Below are 26,004 nucleotides of genomic sequence, written 5' to 3'. Positions count from 1 at the left end.
AACAAACGTAAGATAAAATTGATAGCAAAAGCAATGGACACAAGCCAGCACACACAATCGCAAGACAAGAAACCCACAAAAAAGAGGTCAAAACAGAAAAATCTGTTTAAAAAAAGTAATAAAACACATTTATCTTGCCAGGGTCCTCAGGCAGATTGGTCCAATGTGTGGGAAGTAATTGTGTCTCGTTTCGATTAAATGTAGCAAACAAAATAATCGCAGATCAAATGAACAATTGTTGCAAACGAGCAAAGATATAAGACAGGCGCTGGAGGATGGAATGCAACAGGAGTAACAGGCCTGCACACAGACAGTCATACAATGACGAAATCACACAACATCCAGTTTTAATCATCATCTTGCATCGCTAGACTCCGAGCTAAAAGAGAGGAAAAGCGTTTTCAATTACCCCCCTCCCCCCACAGACTCATATACACACACACACACACACACACACACACACACACAGACCCAATTACCAGAGATGCTGGCTCTTTCCCAGGCTGACCTTCAGCAAGGCAAACTGGGAAATTATTTTAAGAGTTTTTTTTTCCTTCATCTGCTCTGTTCGTGACTCTGAGTGGGCTTTGAGTGAAAGAAAGAGAGTAAAAACAAGATGTGGATAAGGAGGGATGTGTGAGTGACAGCTGTAATTACAGAACTCTAACATGTGGGTGAGAAGTAAAAAAAAATGCATGAGGAAGGAAAACAGCAGACGACAGACAGGGTGAGAGTTCAAAGATCAAATGTTGACCAGCTGACGAGGCTGGAGCAAAGGTCGGTGATGGAGTCCAGCTAATGTTCAGTTCCATTTGTGGAGTTGGGAACGTAGTAGAGACGGCATAGTGCGGTTGTGTAAAAAAAGCCAAGTAATGAGCTTTGACAGCTGTTGCTTGCAGCAGCCATAGTATGCTGACGCTGACTAACAGGACAATAGGGACGAGTTTGAAGACAAAAGAAGGTTAGTAACTATATCGATTAGTAATTTGCTTCTTTAAAAAAGTTTGTAATGATACTTTTTTGTAACCTCTATGTTTCATGTTTTCATGTATATCAACAACAGGTAAACATGGCATAATAGACTAAACATTACAAACGTCCTGGTTTAAATGAGAGAAATGACACCATTCACAATGTTGCCGCTCCATCAGATTTCTGGAAAAAATTCACATTTTTCTACTTTCGATTGCCGGTTTATATGACACAAGTCCAATAAATTGCAACAGATTCCTCAAAGCTTTTCTACTTGCTGGTCTAAGTAAACGCTTTTAGTGTATAGTGACGTATGGAAAACCAGTGCAAAAATAGCTCCGCAATCAGCACCAAAGATGTAGCCAAAATGTAACAATCAAGGATGTTGCAGATTACCATCTTGTTATGAGTATAACTTATATCCTTAATCATGAAAATGTTTAACAAGGAAATGTTCATGATGTTGCATAGATGCAGTGCAGAAGGGGAATAATTAGAGGCTGCTCAGTTAGACAGCAAAGTGTTGTGCAGGAGGAGTTTGCCTGCTCGTCTGATTCCATAAACTGTTTCGCTGAGTGATGAATCCACAGGAACTTGACAGATCATTCGGGCCAAAACGCAAGCCAACTATGAGCTAAGCAACTAAACAGATGTTTTGGTTGTTAAAATTGTTTTTATGACACATACACTCTCAAACACAAACGTCTGTCATAAGAATGAACGCTTTTATTGTCCTGGGAAATGAGAGTGCATGGCTTTGTGTGTTATGTGGGTTTTGTTCTCTGTGAATATTTCTGTGAATATTTCTACCAGTATGAACTCTGTGACTCAGAGTGCGAATGAGGTCTAAAAAAGGAAGAGGTATCATTAGGCAGCAGAACAATATTTGTTATCACAGGCATGGAGAGTCTGGGATAATTCACCAGTGGTTGACTCACACAGCCTGAATGGAGCAAAGGGCAGACACTGAGAAATTAAAAAGCTCTTCCTTTAGCTTGACGTATTCCTGTATTTAGGCCTTGTTTCTTTCTCCTTGGCACATCACTCTTTTTTTCTTTCACATCTTACTAATTCTCTTGGCATACATGTCCAGCTTTCCGTCTGCCCTTTGTTTTTTTCCAACATTCTCCGCTAACGTATTATCCCCATTTGTCTTTCTCTATTGTTCTCGCCCTCCTCTGTTGTTTTTTGCCTCTCTGTGAAAGACCAAATCTGGGATGCAGCGGTTTATACCCTCATTAGTTCTCTGTCACCGTGACTGATTACTGAGCACCACCTGGAATCAAAAGACACAAATTAAACCAGCAGCCGCCTACTTTATGTGTTTGCTGAAAGGCTGTCTCTGTGTGTGTGAGGGGGTAGTTCAGGTTGGCATTGCAAGAGAGAGCAAGAGAGAGAGAATTCATGGCGATGTTTAGGCAAAAGCAATCACTCTGTGTGTGTGAGTGTGTTTGTGTGTGTATATGTGTATTTGTGTTAGGCGTTTTTTCCATAACAGTATTTTGTTAGTAATACAGTACACAGCAGCAAGCACAAACAAGTTTCTGAAACTGTTCACAAAAATCACAGCTCGTCATGGCTTACCAATCAAATATTAACTGTATTCTAGCTATCCATTATAACAATGTACACATTACATGTGGGTGTACTTACGGGTGCAGGGCATGGACGCCGGGTCCGTTTCAGAGCGGAAGTATCCCTTATCGCAGACACAGGAGGTGGATCCCTCCCTGACGGAGTAGCTGTGGAGTGGACACTTGGCACAGGAGCCATCAGTGGCCAGAGCACGGTAGTAACCAATCTTACAGGCTGAAAGACAAGGACGCAAAAGAAGCTTTTAGATGTGACGTCAGATTGAAATACAAGTATAGCATATACAGTAGAGCTATCTTCATGCCCGACCCCCATAGTTACCGTCCAAGCCCGACCCAAGCCCAAACCAGAGCAGCAGTTTTCAGCTCAACCCTGATTAAACACCTGAATTTCCACTGTAAAAAAACTAATATAGGCATATAAGCAAATGCATTATAAGTTAATGTCAACCACAGTCTTTTCAGTGTGGCAATAGAGATTTGTTACACAATCTCCTACATGACTCTTGTCGAATGTTGAGCACAGCCCAAACACGGCATATAAAATAGTAATTGGATAACAGGGACAATTCTGCAATTGCTGTCAGTGACATGATTTTGGAACAGCAGCAAAAAATCAATAAGACTATGACGGTCAAATGTTGATATTTAAATTACACATAACTGTAGGTTATTGATTGTAGCACAAAGCATTCCCTCTCAACTAAAAATAAAATAAAATACATTTTTTCAAACACCTGGAAATGTGTGAACCTGACCCAATTCAAGCCCAGGGAAATTTTGAGAAATCCCAGCCCGCCCCAATGGGACCTGATGTAGCCTACAGCTCTTTTATACTAGTGAGGAAGGTTCTAGAGACTACTAACATGCTAAGGCAATGGTCACCAAATCTATTAGGGGACATCTTCTAGGAACTATGAATGTCTGAACAAAATTGCATTGCAAGGTGTTTATGTGTGATTATTTTAGTCAAAAGATTGACTGACTGACATTGCCATCTCTAATAAAAATCACCAAAACTGCATTTGGAAGCTACTGTACATCCAGGATCACACACAAAGTTAACTTACAGTAAGTGGCTGTCTGAGGTTTTGGTAATAAAGTGATATTTTCCAAAGAAAGACAATGAAAGACCCATTTTCACCCAATTAGCAACAAGAAAACAATGTGTTGCCCAGAGGCTTCTATCTTCCATCCCTTTGTCTTCATTTTACATCTTTTTTCCCCTTTCTTCTTTCTCACGAACCTACAGATCTATTATCAAAAGCATCAGAACAGGAGTAAAGGGTGCTATTTCCTCTGACAAAAACAGAAGATCAAATAACTACCTCTAGTGTTTTTCACAAATTTAAGCTATGCTCTATTGGCAAGATTCTGAGCCACAATGAAAGCAGAGCCATTGGCATTTCAGACCTTTTAAGAAATGAATGCCACCACACTTGGCACACCAGGAGCTCTGTTACTCTCACAGGGCGGTTTTGCGTAACACACATACAGCTACACACACCTCAGTCTGAAGTGGTAACCAAAGTGACACTTTTCCTACTTTTGGCGACAGTGCTCACCTTTCTTTTAAGTGACAGTTTGATTGGAGGGCTCGTGTTTCAAGGAGTTTCTCCCTCGTCTATCGGTTTCTATAATGGCCAGGGAAGCATAGCGGGGTTGTGTTTCACCCTCTGAGCATTGAACCAGAAGAGGACAAAAGAACAATTCTCTAAGAGGTGCGGCTCACACAGTCACAACACCGATTGGACCAAATAACCTGTCAGTCAATGAGGCAGCCATGTGCTCGGCAGTGGACGGCGAATGGTATTGGAGCCGGAGGGTCTGTGGTTTGTGTTTTAGGAGAGTGTTCGAATGTAAAGACCCATTTGAGACAGATGGTTATATTCATTGCCAATATAAATAAGATATAGTCTACAGGGGTAAAGTGACCCCCACCCCTGCACACATACCCCCGAAGTCTTGCTGTCTTAACAAGCACATACAAAACCCAGATCTAAAAGTGCATTTGAAAGGCATGGATTCCAATGCCACAGCCATAAGTACATCAGGGGACCCTACATACAAAAGAACAGTCACACAAACAAACTCCCTCTTGTTCACCACGCTAAAAATCAAATCAATACCTATCCACACACACCGCAGTGAGGAGGAAGTCCATCCTCCAACAAAAACACAAATTCTACCAACCACTTGCTTGCAAGTACAAACAAGAAAATGAAATCCACAAACCCCCTAAAATATCGTGAAAGCCCTCTCTTGGAGGTGTAATAAAGTCAGGCTCCTTGCCCCGCAGCCGCTCTTCTCCAGCACTTGGATCAGGGTAGCGCGGCTTTAACTGGGCTAGCTGCTACCTGTGGAGCCATTCTTTGCCCGTTCACACTCAGTCAATCAGGGCTAAATCCCTGCCGCTTCACTCGCCGACGCTAAGCTAAGGGTCTCTTTGATTGTAGCCTGCAGGGGTGCGTGAAGCCTCAATTTCTTTTCTTCACGGTTGCAAAAAAATAAAAAGGAGGGATTAGTCGGGAGGTGCTTTTTGTTATCTCTCTATCTTTAAAGCATTCTTTTAACGGCCAGTCTCATCACTCGAGACAGAAGGACACAGGGATTTGTGGGTATTGTTTAAGAGGTTGTGAACGCTTCAGGTGACAAAACACAAAGTTGCTGTTCGGGTTTGTACATGTGCACTGACCAGGAAAGTGTCCAGAGTTGAAAGTGGGGTCAACCAGCTGTTTTGCGATGATGCCCCTTTGCTAAAAGCTGGAGGGAGAGTTAATTGAGTCCCATGCTTCACAGCCTTTGGGTCTGAGCCTTTTTAAGTCACACAATCTAAGAGCAGGCTACCTCAAACTGTGCATGGTTGATGACTTTTTCGCTCGTCAATTATTAAGCTGTCCCAGACTGACCCCAGAGTCCCCACAGGATGTCCCAGAATTCTTTGCCCGAACTCCAAATCCCTGTTTGCCATAGACAAGCTCTAGCATCTTCATCTGTGGTTTAAATCTCAGCATTTTAGAAATTGAGTTTGAAAATGTGATGTCAATGCATAAGGCTTGTTTATAGCAGGGACTGCCCTGCAGAAAGTAGCAGTCAAGGGAAAAGAGAGGTTAATATCCAAGTAAAGCTGGAGAATTTGCTTCATATTAGCAGTGTAAGTGTGTGTGTGAGGGAAGAGACCGCAGTAGTGGGTGGTCTGAGGGACCGTGGCTTCAGAGAGGAATCTCCCTTAAGACTTGCTGGATTTATCACTGTCCGGGCCAGCCCTGGCAAACCCACACACAGACGCAAAAACAGACTCACATGAACACATATGTATTTAGTTTTTATGGGATGTGAGCTGAGAAGCCCTCATCATATCCTCTCATATAGCTCTCAAACCCAATTTTTCTGCCCCATCTTTTTTATGCTGTCTCCTTTTTTGCCCCCTCGCTCTCTAACTCTCCTGCATTATTTTTTTTCTCGCTCTCATTCACCCTCTAGCTCTCTCTCCCACTCTCCTAGGCTTTCTCTCGGCAGGCCTCCTTTCAGACAGAGAGGGGTTTGTCAGGTGCCAAATCCCTGAGCTGAGAGATCAAAGACAGACAAAGAGACTGGTGACTTACTGTTCTATTCTGGAATGGCAAAAAATGGAATCCCTTATAGACTGGGACATCGCATTCTTCCGCCTTTTCTCCCCCAGCAGCTCTTTCACTCATTCAATCCTGCTCTCTGGCTTTAGTCTTTTTTCCCCCTTTGTCAGTCTTTCCCCCGCCCCTTCCTCATCCCTGTTGTCTCTAAGCTAAAGCACGTTTGGAGGAAAGGGGGTAACAAGGGTGGAGGGAGAGGGTTGTGGGAGTTAATGAGTAGTTTTGTCCGTGTGGTGGGGATTCTGCTGGTTAAATTGGATGCACCGCATGAGGGGAAAGGAAAACTGGAACTTCTGTTCAAGACAAAATCGTCGACGCAGCCATCTGCAAAAAATGGCAGTGCACAAAAGCTAATGATACAATGATAGCTACCCACACGCGAGCTAACTAAAGCCCAACTAAGTTTTCCACTGAGTGGCAACAACCTACACACAAGCCTTTAAACAGCCGTGGATGCTCCCTACACTGCTGCCAAATAAAACCACATCTACCCACACACCCACCCGCAGTAGCCCACCTTAAGTGACCCGCATGCAAAGCCTGATAGGCAAGCTATTCTGCAGCCTACACAACAAAGTATCCAATACATCGGGGATTGAATGCATGAGAGCAAACTTGTGCTACAATAGCCATCCAAAAAACCCCAGAAATATAACACCCAGCACACGGCACACAATAACAAGGCTTGCCCAGGCGGAACAATTGCCTCTCTTATAATGAAAAAAAAGAATTAAGTTCAAACTACCTAATTTTCCCTCCTTTTAAGCCTGTGCTTTATCTTCTTTGGGTGATGAAAACTCAACCACTCTTTTTTAGTCTTAACAGACAGTGAGCACTTTTCATATGAGCAGTCAGTGGCAACCTTACAAAGGCGCTCTTTCAAAAAAACGAAGCGATCAGCTTTCAGGACCTGAGGGCAAGGAAAGTCTCTCCTTCTCCTGCACCTTAAGGAGCCAGCGATCTCTATTCAATCTGCCTTTCTGACATATGCCTCTGCCTTTGTGTCTCTTCTATCTCCTTTTTCTCCCTGTAGAAGGCAGTGTGTTGCTCAGGTGAGACTCCTAGAAAGGATTACTATTCCAAGAGTGCTTTGTTTACCCCCCAGCTGCAGTACCTCAGCTGGATTTAGTCTTAGATGTATAGACTGTCTATTCCTACCCATACACACATATAGATAATAAAAGACCAGCCACATCAATACACCTGAACCACTGGCATATTACCAGGGATAACTAGTTGCTGACCGTTAGCATCTGTCACTGGAACAGCAGGAGAGTGGAGCAGGTTAACTCATTAATTCCATCACTGGGGGTTGTTAATTACCTCCAGCCCTGATGGCGACACGCGGCGACACGCAGCCACACGGTCAGCGAAACCCATCAGCATGATGGATTAGGGACACACGGCCACCGAAACTGATCACGATGATTGATGACATACACTCGTCACACATCTTGACCTTGACCTAGAGAGAAAAGGTCCCTTTCTTAGTGGTACCGTCATTTAAAATGTAAAACCAAAAAGAGTCAGATAGTGACATCTGGGTTGACATCCCTACTAGTGTTAATGAAGGCCAAGAACAAAAGCCAGTGAGGCTAACAATGTTAATAACACACAAGCCAACCTTGCTGACAATCACTGCAGCTTTGGTAACGTTGGCCAGTGCCAGGGGGTGCGGGAGTTGCCAGCAGTTTGTCTGTCAAATGATTTATAACTGTATTTTCAGCAACACCGATCCATCACACAAGAGCCACCCACGACACTGCCCTAATTAAAATGTCTGTACCTGACACATAGGGGCACCAGTCAAAGAAGCAAATGAGCAAAGCATGTTGTAAAACTGAAAATTACAGCCAAAGTAGAACCTGAGAGCAGACAATTGTTATACTCAGTAACGTTTTTAAAGACATCAAAACGTTTGAGCGTTCCTGTATGCTGATTTCTTGCTATTTTGATACAAATGTAACAATTTTAACAATTTCCTCTTCCAATTTTATAAGAGGGAACTGCGTTGCCCCCAATATTGTCACTGTTTGGATTGCAAGAAAATGGTAATATTGTTCTAAAGACTTCCTGCAGACTAAGGTCTCCACGTTCTTATTGACACGTAGGCCTCAACTTCCTCGATAATTCCACTAGCTTGGCCTTAAGAAGGAATATTAGTACAATGGTCATATCACAGAAATCTAAAGCATTCCACCCAGCCACTTTAGAACGGAAAAGAACGAGGCCAGGGTACTGAAGGTAATTGTATTAAAAAGAATGAGACAGTAAAAGAAAGCTAAATAAATGGACAGAAAAGGGTGAGGTATAGGCAGCAAACACATCACAACAACACAAGTTGGGTGGGGCCCACTCAGATTCCACCTTTGCACCCACGCCAGGTCTTCAAGGGTGGCACCATCTAAAGCCGGGCATGGCACCAACCCACTATAAAGACCTTTTGTGACTTATGATTTGCACAGCAGGTGGATAATGGATTATAATTCAAGGCAAAAAAGACAGAGATACACAAAGATAGACTCCCAAACCTCTGCACACCTGCACACTCTTACGTATGTATGCACACAAAGCCCTTCAATGGCCCTCTGGACTGCACAGATGCACTTTGCAATGACATGCATGCATGAAGACATACACAAAGACACACAAACACAAATACCAAACATGGTTTGTGTTAGCAAGGTAAGCACAGAGACATGAGCACAGCCGCAGCGACAATGGGAGGTAAACAAGGTATTGTCTTGGTCCAATTTCCCCAAGGCCTCTAGGGGCTCGAGTCTCATGTTGGACATGTGGGTGCGTCACCATGTGTGTGCGCGTGAGCAGGCAGTGTAGCATGTTTTCCTGACATTGTTTACAAAGAAAAGAGCTGCATTTCAATTCAATTATGAAAAAGAGGCAGAGAGGTGGTAGGTGGGGGAGTATGCTAATGTTGCAATGTGCAAGGGGACACTAACATCGGCACACACCGCTAAACAATTGGGAGAGCTAAACTATTCTACTTGCGGCGAGTCAAGGAGAATGGGGGCAGGAAACGGGAGGATGTGTGAGGAAAACACACACACACTAAGAATAGGTGAGGAAGAGGAAACGATAGTGAAGCAAGGGGCCTCATATCCAATTTTGTAAACAACTGTAAACCACATGTCCCACTGTAAAACATAACAAATCACTAAATCACTAAAACAAAAAAAATAGTTTACAAAAGTTAACGTGGTAAGTTTAATTTAATTGTAAAGAAGGGATTGGACAATATGATTGCAGATTTAAAATCTGCAATATTAGGGCTACAACTAACTTCATCGAATGAAAAAATGTCAAAATCGAAATAGCCTAATGGCCAAGTTATGTCATCAAATTAAAGGAAAAAAAAAAGTCTCTTTTTTAAATGTCTCCTGTATATTTTTCTGTATTGTTTCCATCGCGATGCCGAAAAGCTGCCGGCTGAACTACGCTACATCGAAATATACAAAAAAATACCTTCTGATCATTCCACCATTTGTTAATTTTGTGCTGAAGCTTAACAAAATGAGAAAACCTCTACCTTTCATTTTTACTTTACACAGGAGTATACAAAAATAGACATTATTTGGTTATTCCAGAAAGACTATTTATTTATTGAATAACTACAAAAATAAGTGATACATTTTGCCATCGAGATATGTAATGAACTACAGGTATATTAGGATTGAAGATTTGGGCCATATAGCCCAAATATTAACCCCATGACCAACTAAACACTGTTGATCATCTTTGGCTGATTAATGTCAGTTTATTAATATTTATTCAACATTTTCGTTGAGTAATAATAAATACATTTAGATTTTGGTTTGATTCATAATTTTTTTAATTTAATAAAAAGTGTAGTTTATTACCCAGCTCTAAAAGGAGTGTGTTCAAGTGTTTTCACCCTTTCTGGCCGGCTTGCCACAGGTGTGTGACCTCAGGTGGCTACGATTGTATGATGTCATTACAACGAAGCCGTATCGCATTACAGGGAAAGGGAAATTAAATTAAATTAAAACTCTTCTTCCATATGGCATAGCCTGGTATCCAGAAAAACAGGAAAACAAAACGGGTAACCATTGCCTGCAGATGGGGATTTTCAAAAGACTAACAACAAGTCTGGAGAGTATGCCTGCTCGTCAAAGTGAGTTTTGGTGTGTCTGCTTCAGCTCTGTTGATGCCAATGAAATAGTAAATGCAAAACACATTCAAACAGACCTCACATACTAGTGACATACGGCACTTCAAATTGCAGTGCACACACATGTCAATAAGTGTACACAATAACGCATACAAGAACTTTAATCACTATTAAGTGTCTATAGTCTCGGGGGCAAGTTTAACATCAACATTGCCAGTTTCTTAGAAGTTGCTTGGTGGGTTATGAGGAGGAGTTGGAAAGGGTTGACTTACAGGCAAAAAGGAAGGTATTTTTAGGTTGTTTGTTTAGGTAATCTACTTGTAGCGCCCAGCCGACAGCCTGTCTGGGGCCTCAAAGCACCTTCTATTGTGCATGTGTGTGTGCGTGAGGGTGTGTGTACCAAGGAACACTCCACACACCATCGTGTCTCTGCATTGTGTGTGAATACATGCAGTTATATGCACTGTGTGTGTGTGTGTGTGTGTGTGTGTCTGTCTGTGTGTAAATATGCCGTTATATGCACTGTGTATGTGTGTGTGTGTGTGTGTGTGCTCAGTCAGGGAACATAACAACTTTCCTGGGTCACTAGCTTTTCAACAGTTCATGTCAGCCCAATTACGGTCTGCTGGTCTCCACTGTGGCTGTCACTGCTTTAACCTTTGACCTCTCCTGGTGTCACTCAGGCCTCACTCTCTCCAGACCACTTTCCCCTCCTCTCTCTTGCTCTTTCGCTCTCTCTCTCAAAACAGAATCGAGGTCATTGCTGTCATGGAAGTGATACCCCCTCTGACTTGAAACTGCATCAGCTTATGTTCGCACGGTATGGCTTTGCATGATGTGTGTGTGCATTCCAAAGTCAGTAGCATATATGTGTGTCCACAAACTTCGCAGTTGGGTGTATGCTCTGCCCTCCCTAACCCCAGGCTAGTTGAACCTCACCTTGCATAGGAGGACTACAGGGAGTGTAACAGGAGCCTGGGGTTAATGGCTGCTGCTTAGACAGGGTTACTCTGCTAATGTGTAACGTGTTAGCCATTAGCTTTGATGTGAGGACAGACAAACAGACACGGCGATGATAGGAAGAGGCAAACAGAGGGCACAGAGATTCAAATGCAAAGCAAGCTTTGAAGTAAGTGTGTGGGCACCACCAGAGTCGAGTTTCTGGGTTATGTTTTGTATTTCTTGGACTCCTCGCCTTCTTTCACTCCAAGTATGTCTACTGCTCGCTTCCTGACTTATCTGTTATCTCTCCTTATCTTTATGGTTTCCTTCACCACTTAGAGTGATGCTCCATACTTGGCAGCAGCTTTGTGATTCAAGCAGCATCCGATGCCCTGCAGAGCTGCCAAAAACATGTTTCTGACTTCCATTATTCTCTTGCTTAACACTGCCAAGAATGTATCTCTACACACCAAGGGTTGACACTACACCGATGCTCTTTTTGACATTCAAAGTGCTCATTTATAGGGACTATTTCTTTAGAAGAAAGTAGTTGCAATGAAAACTCAGGTGGAACAACCCTGCAATACACTCAGGTAATGATATTGAAGGTAAAATTAACCGCAGCTGCGCAGGTCGCGACAGTACCATGCTAGGCTTGTTCAAAGAGCAATCACCGCCTGTACCCATAACCCCCACTTCACCTTTCACATCTCCAGTCATTTATCAGGGCCACTAGACAGGAGTCAATTCATCTTCCTCTCTGCTTTACTCTACACACACGCTCCCTCTGTCACACACATTCACCCTCTTGGATTCTTGTATATCTACGCGCTAGGTCTTTTTTTTGTTTTGTCTCTTCTCCTGTTTCTTTATCCCCTCACATTCCTCGTTGGTGTAAGCATTCAATGGATTGCATCTCTTTTTTTTCTTCTTCCTCTCCTGCTAGCAGTCTTTGACAGCTCACCGCCGATCAGGAGAGATCAAGGTTTCTAATCCCAGAGACGTGCCCGAGCATGGACACACCTCCGCCTTTGGCTTTAGATCTGCAGCTTCAGATCCCTGGTGCTGTGAGACCTCCACATGCCCAAATTACATTTCAGCTCTCCCACAGTGAGGTTACACCTCCCAGGCAACCCCATGGGGTGCTTGATACATGCGTGCCAGTGTGCATACACATGTATTCACAGCAAGAGGTCAGCTACCTGATGTTAAAATCCTTGGCTGAAAACAAGTATAGGTACATGTATGTTAGAGTTTATGTGAAATGAAAAATAGAGTTGCCAAACATTTTCCACTGTAAATTCCCTTTTCAAATATGTCTTTTAAAGGAATATTTCAAATTCGTGTTTGTGTGCTAAATGCAGAGGTTTTTGGCCATTTATTCCATGGAAGTGCTCCAAACTCATCTAACATTGTCATGCAGGTAATGAACAGGACATTTCTTCTAGAACCCTCGATAACCAAAACATCCCCTCCTACTCTATTGAACTGACAGATGATGTCCACAAAACTATGTGTCTTTGAAGCAACCTGACTGTATTTGTAATCTTCTACCTGCAAACAATTCACACATTCTAAGTGTGTGTGTTTTTCCAAGGAGAATGAGCCAGTGTGTGCCATTTCCTCCACCACCATGATTAGAAAAGGGGGATCTCAGCTCATTAAAATGGGCAATGTGTCCAGTCTCAGGGCACATCAGATTACAGAGTGGCCCTTTATTGGAAGGCTTTTTTTTGTCATAACCCCTAACTGATTGCCACAGAGCACCCTTTGATTTGGACACTGAACTCTGTGCCCCCTGAGAAAAAGGATGACGAGAAAAGAAAGAGAAGACCACCTACTATGGACCTGGCAGAATATAGAGAGAGCTTAAGATAGAAATCAGCAGGAGAGAGAGAAAGGGACAGATAAAACATTTGCAAGGTGTTTGCAATCAGTCTCCCATTGTCGGATACCAAGGGAGAGTTGGCTGCTCATCTGTAGAGCTGCTGGGCTGCTTTGTCTCTGGGCACAGATTGTGCAACGCGATTGGAACGTTAATAGAAGTTTATGATACAGCATGTGATATGTCTGCCACAACAGATGCACAGAATAAATATAGGACAAATAATGGTTCAGACAAACACTCACACACACCCTGTCTGTCTGCACACACACACACACACACTCTCTCTCTCTGTCTGTCCACACACCCAGTCCTCGCAATCAGTAACACATTGCCCAAGATCAAAGAGATTTCCGTGCAATGGTGAACTGACCGATGAGGTGTAGAAAAAGCACGGTTGCCAGACTGGAACTAAATCTCTTTCCACTTCACTTGCAAACATGTTTTTTGTCTCTTTTTCTCTCTCTACCGCCCTCCCTGCCTCCTCATCTCCATCTCATCCTCTCATCTTGGCGAAAGAGGTCTGTTCTGCCTCTCTGTCAGCACAAAGACGGTGGCAGAGGCCCTCTTTCTCTTTCATATCCTCTCTCTCTGAAACAGTCCACCCATGCCCACTTGATCGCTGTCCACTTCTCCCTCTGCCTGTCTTTCTCTGCCTATACATCCGTCCATCTCCCTTTACAAACTCTGCCTCTTCTCTCAGTCCGTCAGCTGAGGGAGAAAACAAGGAGTTTTGGAGGAAGAGGGGAAGAAAAATTGCAAGTGAGCGGAAGAGAAAGAGAGGGGCAAGAGAGCAAGAGGGAGAGTGTGCAGGAGTGCAGGAGAAAATGGAGGGAGAAGAAGGCAAACAGCCGGCAGAATGGGGGAACGTCAGGGATGGATAGAAGGTGGGGGTGCAGGGGGGGTGAAAGGACTACAGGGTTGTATTGGTAGAGAGCTGGGGTATTGATTCAGGGCCTATTGACATGCTAATTTCCTTGCTGACTGCTTTAATCGCTCCCTCTTCCCATCGCAGGCTTCAAAGACAGGATGCTTTTTCAAAATGATGAGAGAGGAGAGGAGAGGAGAGGAGAGGAGAGGAGACATTTTATCATCCCATAAAACCACTTTTTGACACTTGCACAGCTATACAGAAAGAACAATATCACAATATAATATTTAACTATTCATTTTTACGATTTTTTAAAGATGATATTGGTGCTATCCCATTTTCAAATTAGTTTTTTTCCAGCATCACTGTAAACCCAGATTTAGTTGTATTTATCGTAATTTTTTAGTGGTCACTACATATTTTTTTAATGTTTTGTTAAAAGCCATATTCATTACTAAATAACATTAGTTGTTTGTAATAATCATCTTAAGTAAGCAGTACACATATCTTATTAAGCAGAGATAACTAAGGATTAAAAAAAATGTTCTGAACGGTTTCTGTACTAGTTAAATTGTGTTTTGTTAATGTTTTTGGTGTGCATTTATGTTATTTGGGTTTTAGTTTTGTATGGTTGATTTAGTGTTCATGTTTAGCTACATTTATTGTTGTACAATGACCGAGACCCGGGTGGGGACTGACGGCCTCTAGGCAGCCAGAAATATTTACACAGATTGGAAATTAATAACCGTCTCCTTAGTTAAACTTTCCACTCAGAATAATACATTGGAAACTTCAATTTTTTGTGATTGTTGTTGTCCTTTCTGTGTTTTTTGGAACAAATGTATTGGATACATTGTTCTTGAAGTCATGTTGTCATAAAGGAAAATGATACATTTTAATATTTACAAATTATTACTTTAATAGTGATAGAAGGCCTAGTATTTGTTGTGTTTCATTGCATGTTCATCTTAACATGCTTGTTTTAGACAACATGCCTCCAAAGAATTACTAATGATTTTTAGTAATGACTACTAATGTAAACTTCTTTGAAGTAAGTGTGCTACTGCATCAACTTACTGCTCTGTGTTAATACAACTTACCCTGTTAAGTTTCATCATGTGTAGAAATGCAAATTTCTAGTAAAGTCAACTAATTTGGGATAACAGTACCCCATTTCCACAACAGGGTTCATCAAGAGGAAAGTCTAAAAATTAATATATTTTGTAAGCATACTGGCATCTTGGAGTACATTTCATTTTGTCATTTTTCCAATAACCTACAGTATATCAACTCAAAAGCAGTTTTGTAAAAAGGGGGATTAGAAGGTGGATGTGTATTTTCATTTCAAAAAACGAAAGCCACGCATCTTTAACTAAGACATTTTACTTAAGATTATTCACATTTATTTCAAGAATTTAAATAACCATTTACTGTAACTCCTTACTTAGTTGGCAGTTTAGAAAACGTTACAAAACATTAAAATACAATAGGAGATAACTAAGTATTTTTATATTCCTACACACTGGCGCGGTGGGAGCACTACGGCCCCCCGGGTCATGTGCGATCACCGGTGGCTTTCTGCCCTAAACAGGGCACCGCGATGGGAAAGAGAGTTGGGTGATGAGTGTTGGGAACTGTGAAGGGAGCAAACACTGAGGCAGGATGGCAGCCCAAGCAGGAAAAACATTTCAGCACCTCAGCTAATGGCAGCTAAATTACCACTACCCCCCTCACCACCTCCCTCCTCCATTTGGTCAAGGGAGGATTTGTGTGTTGAGAGGACTTTTTCATCATTTGAGGAGCTTAACAAGAACAGAATAAAAAAATGCTTTAAGCTATTTTTTCAGCAGGAAGAGAGGGTGGCGGAGGATTGCTCATGAGACATTTTGTCCTCTCGTTCTCTTTTTTTATCTGTTGTTCTTTTCTGCTTTCTGTTGGTAATAGATTGCTCGTCTCTATTCAGCAATACAAAATGAGCCTCTCTGGTGGCAGGGAGTGATGAGTGCATTCACCTCTATTCTGCTGTGCTGTGCTGTGGTGTGTGTGTGTGTGTGTGTGTGTGTGTGTGTGTGTGTGTGTGTGTGTGTGTGTGTGGGCGTGGGCGCGCGCTCATGCCCGCGTGTGCGTGCATCTGCCATAAATATTTATGAATGTGTCTGTAGACTTGAGTCTATTACTTAACATATCCTTTTTTACATGAATGTGTGTCTTGATCGCCTGGTTAGTTTGTGTAAGTGTGAGCATGTATGCACGGCTGTACATGTGCACTCATGCAAATATTGTTTCCTGTCACCTAAGACATCCTTCCATGCATGTGTCTAGATTTGTATTATTCACGTTTGTGTTCACACTCACACACTTGTGCATGTGAATGAGTGCGCATGTGTGTTTGTGGGAACAAAGGTGATGATGTTCTGTGTAGGCTACTGCTCCTAGCTGCCTTCCTTCCCCAACAGCGAAGGTAATCTGATTATTCAGCCCACTTCCTACTGCTGCCACCAGAGACAGGCTGACGGACACTAACCACATCGCCGGACGACCAGAGGGAGGGAGAAATAAAGAGAGGAGGATAAAGAAGGCAGGGTGAAGACAGGTGACAATTGCTAACAGAAACACAGTGGGAAAATAGAGGGAAAGAGATACATGATAAGAGAAAAAGGATGCAGTTATAAAGAGACATTAAAGCAAAACAAAGTGTGAAGAGACAGAAGACACGGACAGAAAAAAACGAGCAAACGACCGAGTCGGCCAATGAGAATGTACAATCACTTAATTTGTGTGTATGCAGAAGTGAGGGAGGAGTAGGAGGAGGAGGAAGAGGGAGAGGAGGAGTAAAGGATCGAGTCTGTGTATTTAAACCCACCGGGGACTGGCGGGCTAAATAGAATTACGTGGTGAATTTAGAATGATGCTCCCAAGCGCATATTCAACACTGTCAACAGAAAGAGAGAAGGAGAATGGAAGATTCAGATACATACACAGAATGAGTGATGCACAGGAGAGAAACTTCATCTCTAAAACCTCTTAATCCAATATGAATGAGAGTTTCCAGCTCAGCAAAGACTGCTGGGAATAGAGAGGGGGTGGGGGGGGTCTCAGGTGAGAAAATGCTCCGATCACACACACTGACATTGCATCCAAGACCTTAAGCCCTTACACACACACACACACACACACACACACACACACACACACATATATGCAAACCGATTTGGGGAACACAAAGTGGTGAAAATTAAGTTTAAGATAATGTTAGTCGATTGTAGATTTTGCACTTCTCAGTATTGCTTTAATGCAGCATTTATTGAAAAGAAAAGATGCATTTTGTCTTTGTAATCAAGTAATAGGAGCAAAACAAAAATGAAAAAAGATCAAATTCATTTTGAATTTAAAAGTGATTAAAAATGTGAAAGTGTGAACCTAATTCCTGCTTTTGAGACAATTTTAACAACCATTAAGGAGTGTGTACGTGTGTGTGTGTGTGTGTGTGTGTGTGTGTGTGTGTGTGTGTGTGTGTGTGTGTGTGTGTGTGTGTGTGTGTGTGTTGACTGCTGGTGGTGATGATAGGTTGCAGGGTGCCGGTTAACAGCTCATCCGTGAACTTGCATTCGTCAGTGTGAAAAGTGTCTGTCACCTTCACGCCTCAAACGAGCTATATCCTCTACAACCACGCAAGCCAACAATTATAACTTCAAGGAACCAGACACACAACTTGAGATTTGCTGACGTTGTTCAAGGTTTCTCTCACTCTACAAATTAACAGTTAAGGTGATTATCATTAACACATAATGACATGTGTAGTTCTCACTAATCTCTCCCTTCCACCACCTGATCAACACTCCCCCCCCCCTAACAGCAGGGACCCCCTCACCAGATGAGGAGCGAGGGGACTCCCTGACCCCCACCCTTCATCAACAGAGTGTGTGGAGGGGGGGGTTAACAGGGAAAGAGATCCCAAATGCAAACAGACAAAGTCCCCTCTCCTTAGATCAGGGGGCCCCTTGGCCCTCAGTGCCCTGGTTGGCCCTCTTGCCTTGGCCCTTGGTGTACACCCTGGCCACCCTTGGCCCACATCGAGAACAGACACACATACACACACACACAGCCACAGCTGTCAAAATCCTGACGTCTTAATCAATCCTAAATACACGACCCTTTCAGACGCAGCAGTAAGATGGATGCAGAAGGGGATGACCCCTGACCTTTGACAGGGGTGGAGAATACAATTCCTATGTGCTCCATCAGCCCCCACCTCTACCACTTTTTCCCCCCAAACATCGCCAGCCTCAGTCGGCTCCGCTGCTGCCCCAAACAATGATGGAGGAGAGCCCATTCATCTTGGGCTGGGAACCAGGGGCCAAGGTGCCCTTGTAACCCTGCACGTACTCAAGACAAGCACAGACACACACACACAGACACACACACACACACACACACACACACTCACCCACTCACACACACACATACAATTGGGCTTGTGTGCACCACAGAACCACTTTTAAAAAGATTTTAAACCAAATCAAGCCATATAGTGTGACCAAAGGCTGACATTCTGCATACACTTGATTAAACTTTTTAATATGTCTGAAAAAACTAACAAAAACCACATTTTACCCCACGACTCTACATCGATATCCACCCGCCCTCCCCCAAAACCAGCTCTTGTCTAAGTCCCTCAACATGGTCATGTAGCAGTGGAGCCTCTCTCCCACAGAGCCTGTCACATTGGGGAATATTAACCAGCTCATCAGTGCACTTGAAGACTGACAGTTGCCAGCACCTTTTAACCCTTCAGTCTCTTCAGCCATGCAGCATCAAACCCAATGCATGTTATCCAGTTTCCAGAAAAAAAAGTTTTCAAACTGTGTAATTGAAGCTTAAAGTGAAACGAGTGAATGTGTTGGCACTGTAAACTTAAACAAACTAGAGCAGATGCAATGATATGTGAACTAAATGGATTTATTGGCTCAAAAAGAAAAACTGCCAACTCATAGGCTGGCAGACACTATGAGACTGCATTAGTCATATAAAATCAACGTTTCAAAATCCTTTATTGCATTCTTTAGAGAGTAACATCTATTTATTTGAACTGAAATTAAAGAGAAGAGAAAAGTAGTTCATTTCAATGTTGCAAGAAATGATATACAGTATGAGATCAGGTTCTCTTTCTGAATTAAAACAAGAGCTTATTGTAGTTAATTGCATGATAGAAAGCAAATCCAAGGCAGATTTACATAAGGCCTGTAACTAACCACTTTTTGGTCTCCTTCCCTCAACGCTCCAGCTCACTTGCACCCCTTCCTTCCTTGCCTTCCCACCCCCAAGCAGCCAACAGTACCCCTAAATCACCAGACCTGTTTGCCATGCAATTAGTCCTCCAAGATAAAGGCTCCCTCATAAATTAGTTGAGGTGTAGTGGTCTGTCCCCTTGTTAATCACGCATGCCTAGCCTTTGACCCTTCACTGCTGTGACTCGCTGTTTTTTGTGTAATGGTGGTGGGAGGCGGGTGGGATATACTAATAAACCATCGTGGCAGAATTGGCATACGTTCGTCTGGCCAGCTGACAACTGCGCCTCGGCTTGACAAAATGCTGCATGTGGTCCAAAAACCAGCTGCTGAATACTACTAGATGCTAACCACAATACCATGTATACCATAAACTACAATCTACTGTGTGCAATGAAACAAGCAAGTTAAATTAGGGAAGAGTCAAAAATGCCATTTCTTTGATGGTCCGAATTCAGCAACATACTAAAATCTCTATCATGCTTCTGACTTTTTTTTACATCTGAAAGGATGCACTCTACACTGACCTAAAACCTCATCAAACAACCGGGTATAGGATCACTGCAAAGTGACACTACAATAATCCCCCACAAAGGGCTATTCGCCCTCTACCAAAAAGCACTATTTCAACCCCATCTCACTGCTGTTTATTTTCACTCTTCTCATACCTGCTTGGAATGATAAACTCTTTCTCTCTACTACCCTCCCTCTAAAGCTGTCTATCTCTTTTCCCCAGCTTCGAGCTCCATTGGGAATAAAAGAACGAACAGGTGGGGGTGAAAGACACAGCGGTAGTGCAAACCAGTCGGAGCTCTACCCTCATACCCCAGTGTCACCAATTCTCCTGGGATGCATCCCATTGCACAACACCTCTCAGTGGGCCTGCAAATTACTTCAATTCCAATCATCATTGTTTCTATCTCACAACCAGACGCTGGAAAGAAGACTGTAAAGAGTGGGGGAGTGAGGAGTCAAAAATATCCAACAGAGTGCGAGGTGGGTGAAGAGAGGGAAGGACAAAGAGAACGTACACTGGGGATAAAGACAAGGATGCAGAGCAAGAGGATGGGGAGAAATTAAAGAGGTGGGATACTGTAAGGACTGGCAGAGTTAAAAGGCAGAAAGGGATCTACTGTATAAATAGATAGAAAAAACAGTTAGCTGAAATGTCAGCCCTTTACCTTGGCATTCTGCATTGCGCTCCTCGTATCCAGGGTTACACAGGCAATTCCCGATGGGCACCAACCACTCTCCATCAGCCCCGCAGTACATCTTTGGAACCTCTTTCTCCTCTGAATTATCCACGCATGATCCACGAACTTCCACGAGTGAGGAGGTATCGGCTCCAGTGATGGTATCAGGAAACTGGGCCAAGTTACGCACTGCTAAAGGACATTTCTTGTAGAAGACCCTGACGGACACAAGCGCAATGCACGCTCCAACATCCTGGAAGGCCAAATAGAAGCCCTTCCGGGTCAAGGCGCCCACGTCACGGACCTCTGTGTTCAGCTTCATGATGCGATCGCCGATGTCCACCTGAGTGAAGCTCTCGTCCGCAGCGATGGTATCAATCTTCCCGAACTGGTTCTCGCGGATGTAGCGCTCCTTGTCGTTGTTGGACTCGTAGTAGTAAAGATTGAAGGTTTCCTTGCAGGTTCCCATGACACCCGGGAGGCTGTTGCAGTCCCGGAGGGTGAACTTGATCTCAATGTAGACACGCTGGGCACCGCCTCGGGGGATCCAGTCAGTGCGGAGCCAGTTGTTCTGGTTTGGCTCCATGACGTTACACACCTGATACGTCCGGATGGGGATGTTCTTTTCATCCATAATGCTCACTTCCTCCCACTGGGGAAAGAACACAACAATAACATTTTTACAAAGATGTTCTTAGTCTTAGTTTCAACCTGCAAATGAATTACTAATGATGAGTTCCGAACCATAGTTAAAGAAAATTCAAAAACAATAGTAAAATGCTATAATGTTATTATGACAGAATTGTTAAAGGTTAAGAACATCAGAGAAATACAAAAACTAAATGCTCTCTGAACTAAAATGGACTATGTAAATTTCACACATGACTGGAGCCAGTCTATGCCAAGAATGAGAGATACTGTGCAAAAGAGCATGCAAGAAAGATTAGTCAATATTTGAGTCTCAGCAGAGCAATTAATTGATGGCTAAACTTAATGCATATTTTATGAATGGCACCTAATAGACTTGTTAGGTCCTAATATAGAATTATACAGATATTAATATTCATGGCTTCCCCTCAACTGTGAGAAAAAAAAATGTAATTAGTTATATGCCTCTGTAATGCCTACACTTCAATAACTTGGGGAGTGGTATACAAAATTGTCTTTTCACACACACACACACACACACACACACACACACACACACACACACTGAGAGACCTGCATGTTCTGAGTTTCAGAAAAAAAGGACAACGGGATTAGGTGAATTAAAAAACTAATGGTCTGGAATCAATGCTAATGATCTAATGTGTGCCTGCTTTACATCAGCATACATTACAGGGACTAGGAGACAGAGGCACACATGCCCAACACTGTGTTGTTAGTATTAACTCATAGAATAGAGAGAGACGCTGACGTGGGGCGCATGGATTACGTTATCCAAGCTTATTTTTGCCAGGAGGGATTGTTTGTTTTACTTATGATAAAGTTTCCCTCTGGACAGATCACTGTTGAGCAAATAGGAGTATGTCATCAGAGCGGCTGAAAGCGGTGTTCCCTTTGGTTTTTCACCGTGTGTTTTAAATAGAGTTTTTGACTGAGCTGGGATTTAAACAAGAAAAGACAGGCCTTTGGCTGCCGTAGCTTCAACCATTTAAAAAACTGTATAACAAAAGTCATAATGGAACAATGGAAGATATAGGTTATGCTGCCAGATTTGATTTGGTGCCTTATCATAAACAATCTGGTTTAAAGCCTTAGTCCCCTGGAGGAGGTTGGGATAATGCTATCTACATAGCTGTGGCTGTATGATTTGAGAAAATGTCTATCATTTCCTGCTGTTCCATTCCACACTACTCTCTTCCTTTAGCCCCCTTTTGTTGTGGAAATTAAGCGGCACTGCGATAAGGGCGCACCTTTCCCTGATAGCAGGGGAATAAGGCCAATTGCTCATAATGAGAGGGTGAATGCAGGCTTGCCGGGGGCTGCCAGGACCATGTCAATCATTTGTTTGTGAAAAACTGGCTAAGGTGAGGATCTGAGTTTATTGAGAAAAGCTTGCGAGCAGAGCGTGCAACAGCTGCACGAGGTGAAATTCTGTTCCCGTGGGTGGCTATTCATTAGATAACATGATTGTTGCTACTGTGTATTAATTTTCATAAAACACTCTAGCATGTGCTCATTATCACATTTCTATTAAGTAGAACAAATGGAGGAGTTACTGCTGACTCACAAAACACTGTTATTTGTTTAATGTGATCAATTAGGTCATCACTGATATTTAAAGATATGGCGGTAAAAAATATATTTTTTGCCATTTCTGTGTAATGAAATTGAGACATGGTTAAGTTATGGTATGCGTTCGTTTCCTTAACCGTCTAATGCCCTTGGCACGCCGTGGCCACTATGGGGCCCCTATTCTTTCTCTTATCAGTTATCAGAGCCACTGTAATGCCAATTAGACAGAGAGATCACACATTTGGTCAACCCTATCCCCCGTTGCTCTGTAGTGAGATCCAGTCATCCTGCGGCAAGAGCTAAACCCCTCTGCACTTTCCCCTTATTCATCCATTCCAGAGGACCCTCTCTCAGCTGCCAAGTTCATCTCTCTCTCTCTCTCTCTCTCTCTCTCTCTCTTGCTCTCTCTCTCTCTCTCTCTCTCTCTTCGACTCAATGGTGGAAAGGGATATAAAGTTTCTCCACAAAGACCGATTCAATCCACCGTCTATTCAGGAAACCTGACGCCCGCTGCAGTATCGGCCCCTGCATCTGACCATTACAGAGTGGTTAGAGAGAAGGGAAGCAAGGAGAAAGGGGAGCAGGGGATGAGGGGGGTGCCTATAGACCAGTAGTTATCAAAGTAGATTCCGGGGAACCCATGGGCCCAGGTGGTTGTTCCTAAGGGTCTTTATATACAACATTATGGCAAATTCTAATTTACCAATATTTTAGTGTAAGATACTGAAAAGGATACCTTGATCTCACCCTGAGCCTAATATCCCTACAGCACAGAAAGCTGCACAATAAATCATCAACAATGATATTTCCATAGAGGGCTCACCAGGGCTGAATCTTATCAAAGAGGGCTGTGTATCTCTTTGGCGGTCCACTCCAGAGCTCCTGCCAATAATGGATATTATCTCTCCATTTTTGCTCAATAGGGGACCATGCGCCTAACAAGGGGACACTTCTTTGCAGTACTTACCCCTCCTTCTGTTGGGTTGGCGACCCATCCCAGCTCCCCCTGTACAGATCTGGAGTCCAATAACGTGACTGGAAAACAAGAGAAGTGATCTTAAGGTCTCAGTCCGTCCATACAACATCAGCATAATCCACTGATGTCTTAAGAACGAAAATGGGTGTTTAAAAAAGGCTTAATGAATTGAACTGTTAAAGCGAAGTGATATTTTCATGATGAATGTCAGTACACAGAGAGAATAAAAACTGTAGACCAACGAGTCTTAAATAAATGTTGTTTTGTTATGCGTAAGTCACTCCTGTGGTAACGCATGTCGTTGTAATTGATTTCTGTTTATTTTAAGCTTTTCTACAAAAGACAAATGGATTTCCCCAGTATCTATAAAGTAACGATATTTAATTCTGCTCATGCAGCGTCGGCCTGAAGCATATGATTGGAATCAATTAAGGAGCCGTGTGCATAAACTTGGTCGCTGAAGAACTGAACGCATTTAGACGCTTTCTTACGTGACATTTTCTCGAGAAAAAGTACAACAGTATGTCTGTGAAGCATACATTTAAAAAAATATGCTCGATTGAATTAAATGGCATAAAGCAGAACTATTAATTTTGGTGTGAGTAAAATTCTTAATCAGCTGCTCAGTAAACATTCATAAATAAGCCCGTTATAAAGGTTCACGGTGTAAATAATTAGGTAAAATACAGATTAATGAATTTTAAATTTAAAACATTTTGTTTTATATTTAACTCCACGGAGCCCGGGATGCATCGCTCTGGGCTTATTTCAGACAGATCTGCTCTGGAATGGAAACATAATTCTGCAGGACATACTCGATCCGATGGGATGGTTTAAAATAAAACAATATTTATTAGTGTTTGGAGTGGAAAGTAGGCTATAACCTGTATTGGGCCAAACATTTTGAAACACGGCGCCCCGGGACCCCGAGCAGTCAACAGCCCCGAAAACCTTCCGAGCTCTTGTTTCGTGTCGGATAGCCTACACCATGCTCAGTGCTTGCACTTCAATGTTTAGTAAATGTAATTCTGTAACAGCCGAATAATCGAATATCTCTAATTAATCGCTGGGAACTATTCGACACCGAGCTGCACCGCAGTTTAACTTTTATAGTTGGGTTTCTTGTCATTCCCATGTTCACCTTCCACCAACATCCACTGTTACAGCAGGAGCGATCACTGCGAGCGATTCTGAAATGGATAAATAAGGAGCTGCCTGGCCTGTCGGATGAGTACAAGATTTTGCGAGTCTCCCACTGACTCGTTAACAGTCTACTTCGTTTGTGTACAAGACATGTCCGTTCACGCGATGCTTCGCTAAATTAAACTTCGTTTTAAGCAGAGAGCGGCTTGACCTCTCTTAACAGAGAACAGCACGTATCGGGGCTGTAAGTGTTCCTGCTCACAGGCTTTTAGCAGCTGGCACGATCCAAGACAGAGCGGAGACCGAAACAGCCGATGCGCATTTGGACAGCGTTGCGTTCTCACAAAGCCCAGCAAAAGTCACTGCGTAAAGGTGACCGTCGTTGTTTCCCACCATTAAACTCATCGCGGCTCCACGCACTCGCAACTAGGGGCCACGAAGTAAGGGCTCCGCAGCGCAAACACACACGGAGACGGAGCGGGGATGAAGTCAGAAGTCCGTGGCAGTTATTTTCTCCCAACAACCTTACCTTCATTTGGGGGGTATATCCGTGCAGGCGAAACAAATGTAGAAATCCCAAAAACAAGAAAGACGGTCGTGAACAAAATCCCTGCCATGAGTGCCATTTGTGTCGTTGTTCCGTTTTTCTCTCCTGTTTTTCTTTCGTTGCTCTTCTCCCAGGTCCTGCTCCCTCTCTCTCTCTCTCTCTCTCTCTCTCTTTCTCTCTCTCTCGCTCTCTCTCTCGCTCTCTCCCAGTGGAATATGGGTTTGAAGCGGGCAGGGGGAAAGAGACGCAACGAGCGCACCAAAGCCAGGAGGCGGATCTACTCTGTGCGCTCTGACGCGGACCCCGTAAATCTATGTAGGAAACTTTAGTGGACTGTAGGGGATGGGAGCGAGCGGGTGGGGGGTGTTATGGGGAGAATAATCATTAACCACCCCCCTGCACACCCCACCAAAAACACACTCTCTCATTTGCCAATGGGCAGAGATATGAGGAGATGGTGATAGTGTGAGGTGGTATTTCTCCACGACATTTGCCGTGCAAGTACAAAGGCCCCTTAAAAGTCCTTATGACTCTGTAAGTCACCGATTGACTTTACACTAGTAAACTGCGGGGGAATG

The 26,004-nt window shown here is 43.1% G+C and overlaps 1 protein-coding gene across 4 annotated transcripts in view; it reads right to left on the bottom strand.

Moving 5' to 3' along the window:
• epha4l (eph receptor A4, like) overlaps positions 1-25,711 on the bottom strand; it is a 54,343-nt gene extending 28,632 nt beyond the window's left edge. For 2 of the 4 annotated variants that reach the window (XM_032504770.1, XM_032504788.1), the window contains exons 1-4: positions 25,409-25,711; positions 23,728-23,795; positions 20,511-21,174; positions 2,626-2,781 (exon numbers count right to left, since the gene is read on the bottom strand). In XM_032504770.1, the coding sequence (XP_032360661.1) occupies positions 2,626-2,781; positions 20,511-21,174; positions 23,728-23,795; positions 25,409-25,505 (985 nt within the window). In that variant the 5' untranslated portion in view covers positions 25,506-25,711. The remainder of the gene's footprint in view (positions 1-2,625; positions 2,782-20,510; positions 21,175-23,727; positions 23,796-25,408) is intronic. The other 2 variants (XM_032504760.1, XM_032504778.1) reach the window with 1 other exon arrangement.
• Positions 25,712-26,004: the final 293 nt, after the last annotated feature.

This window comes from Etheostoma spectabile, chromosome 3, assembly GCF_008692095.1.
Source record: "Etheostoma spectabile isolate EspeVRDwgs_2016 chromosome 3, UIUC_Espe_1.0, whole genome shotgun sequence".
In the NCBI taxonomy this organism is placed as follows: domain Eukaryota; kingdom Metazoa; phylum Chordata; class Actinopteri; order Perciformes; family Percidae; genus Etheostoma; species Etheostoma spectabile.
Note: the sequence above shows the minus strand (reverse complement) of the source record. Positions and strands in the feature narration are given on the sequence as shown.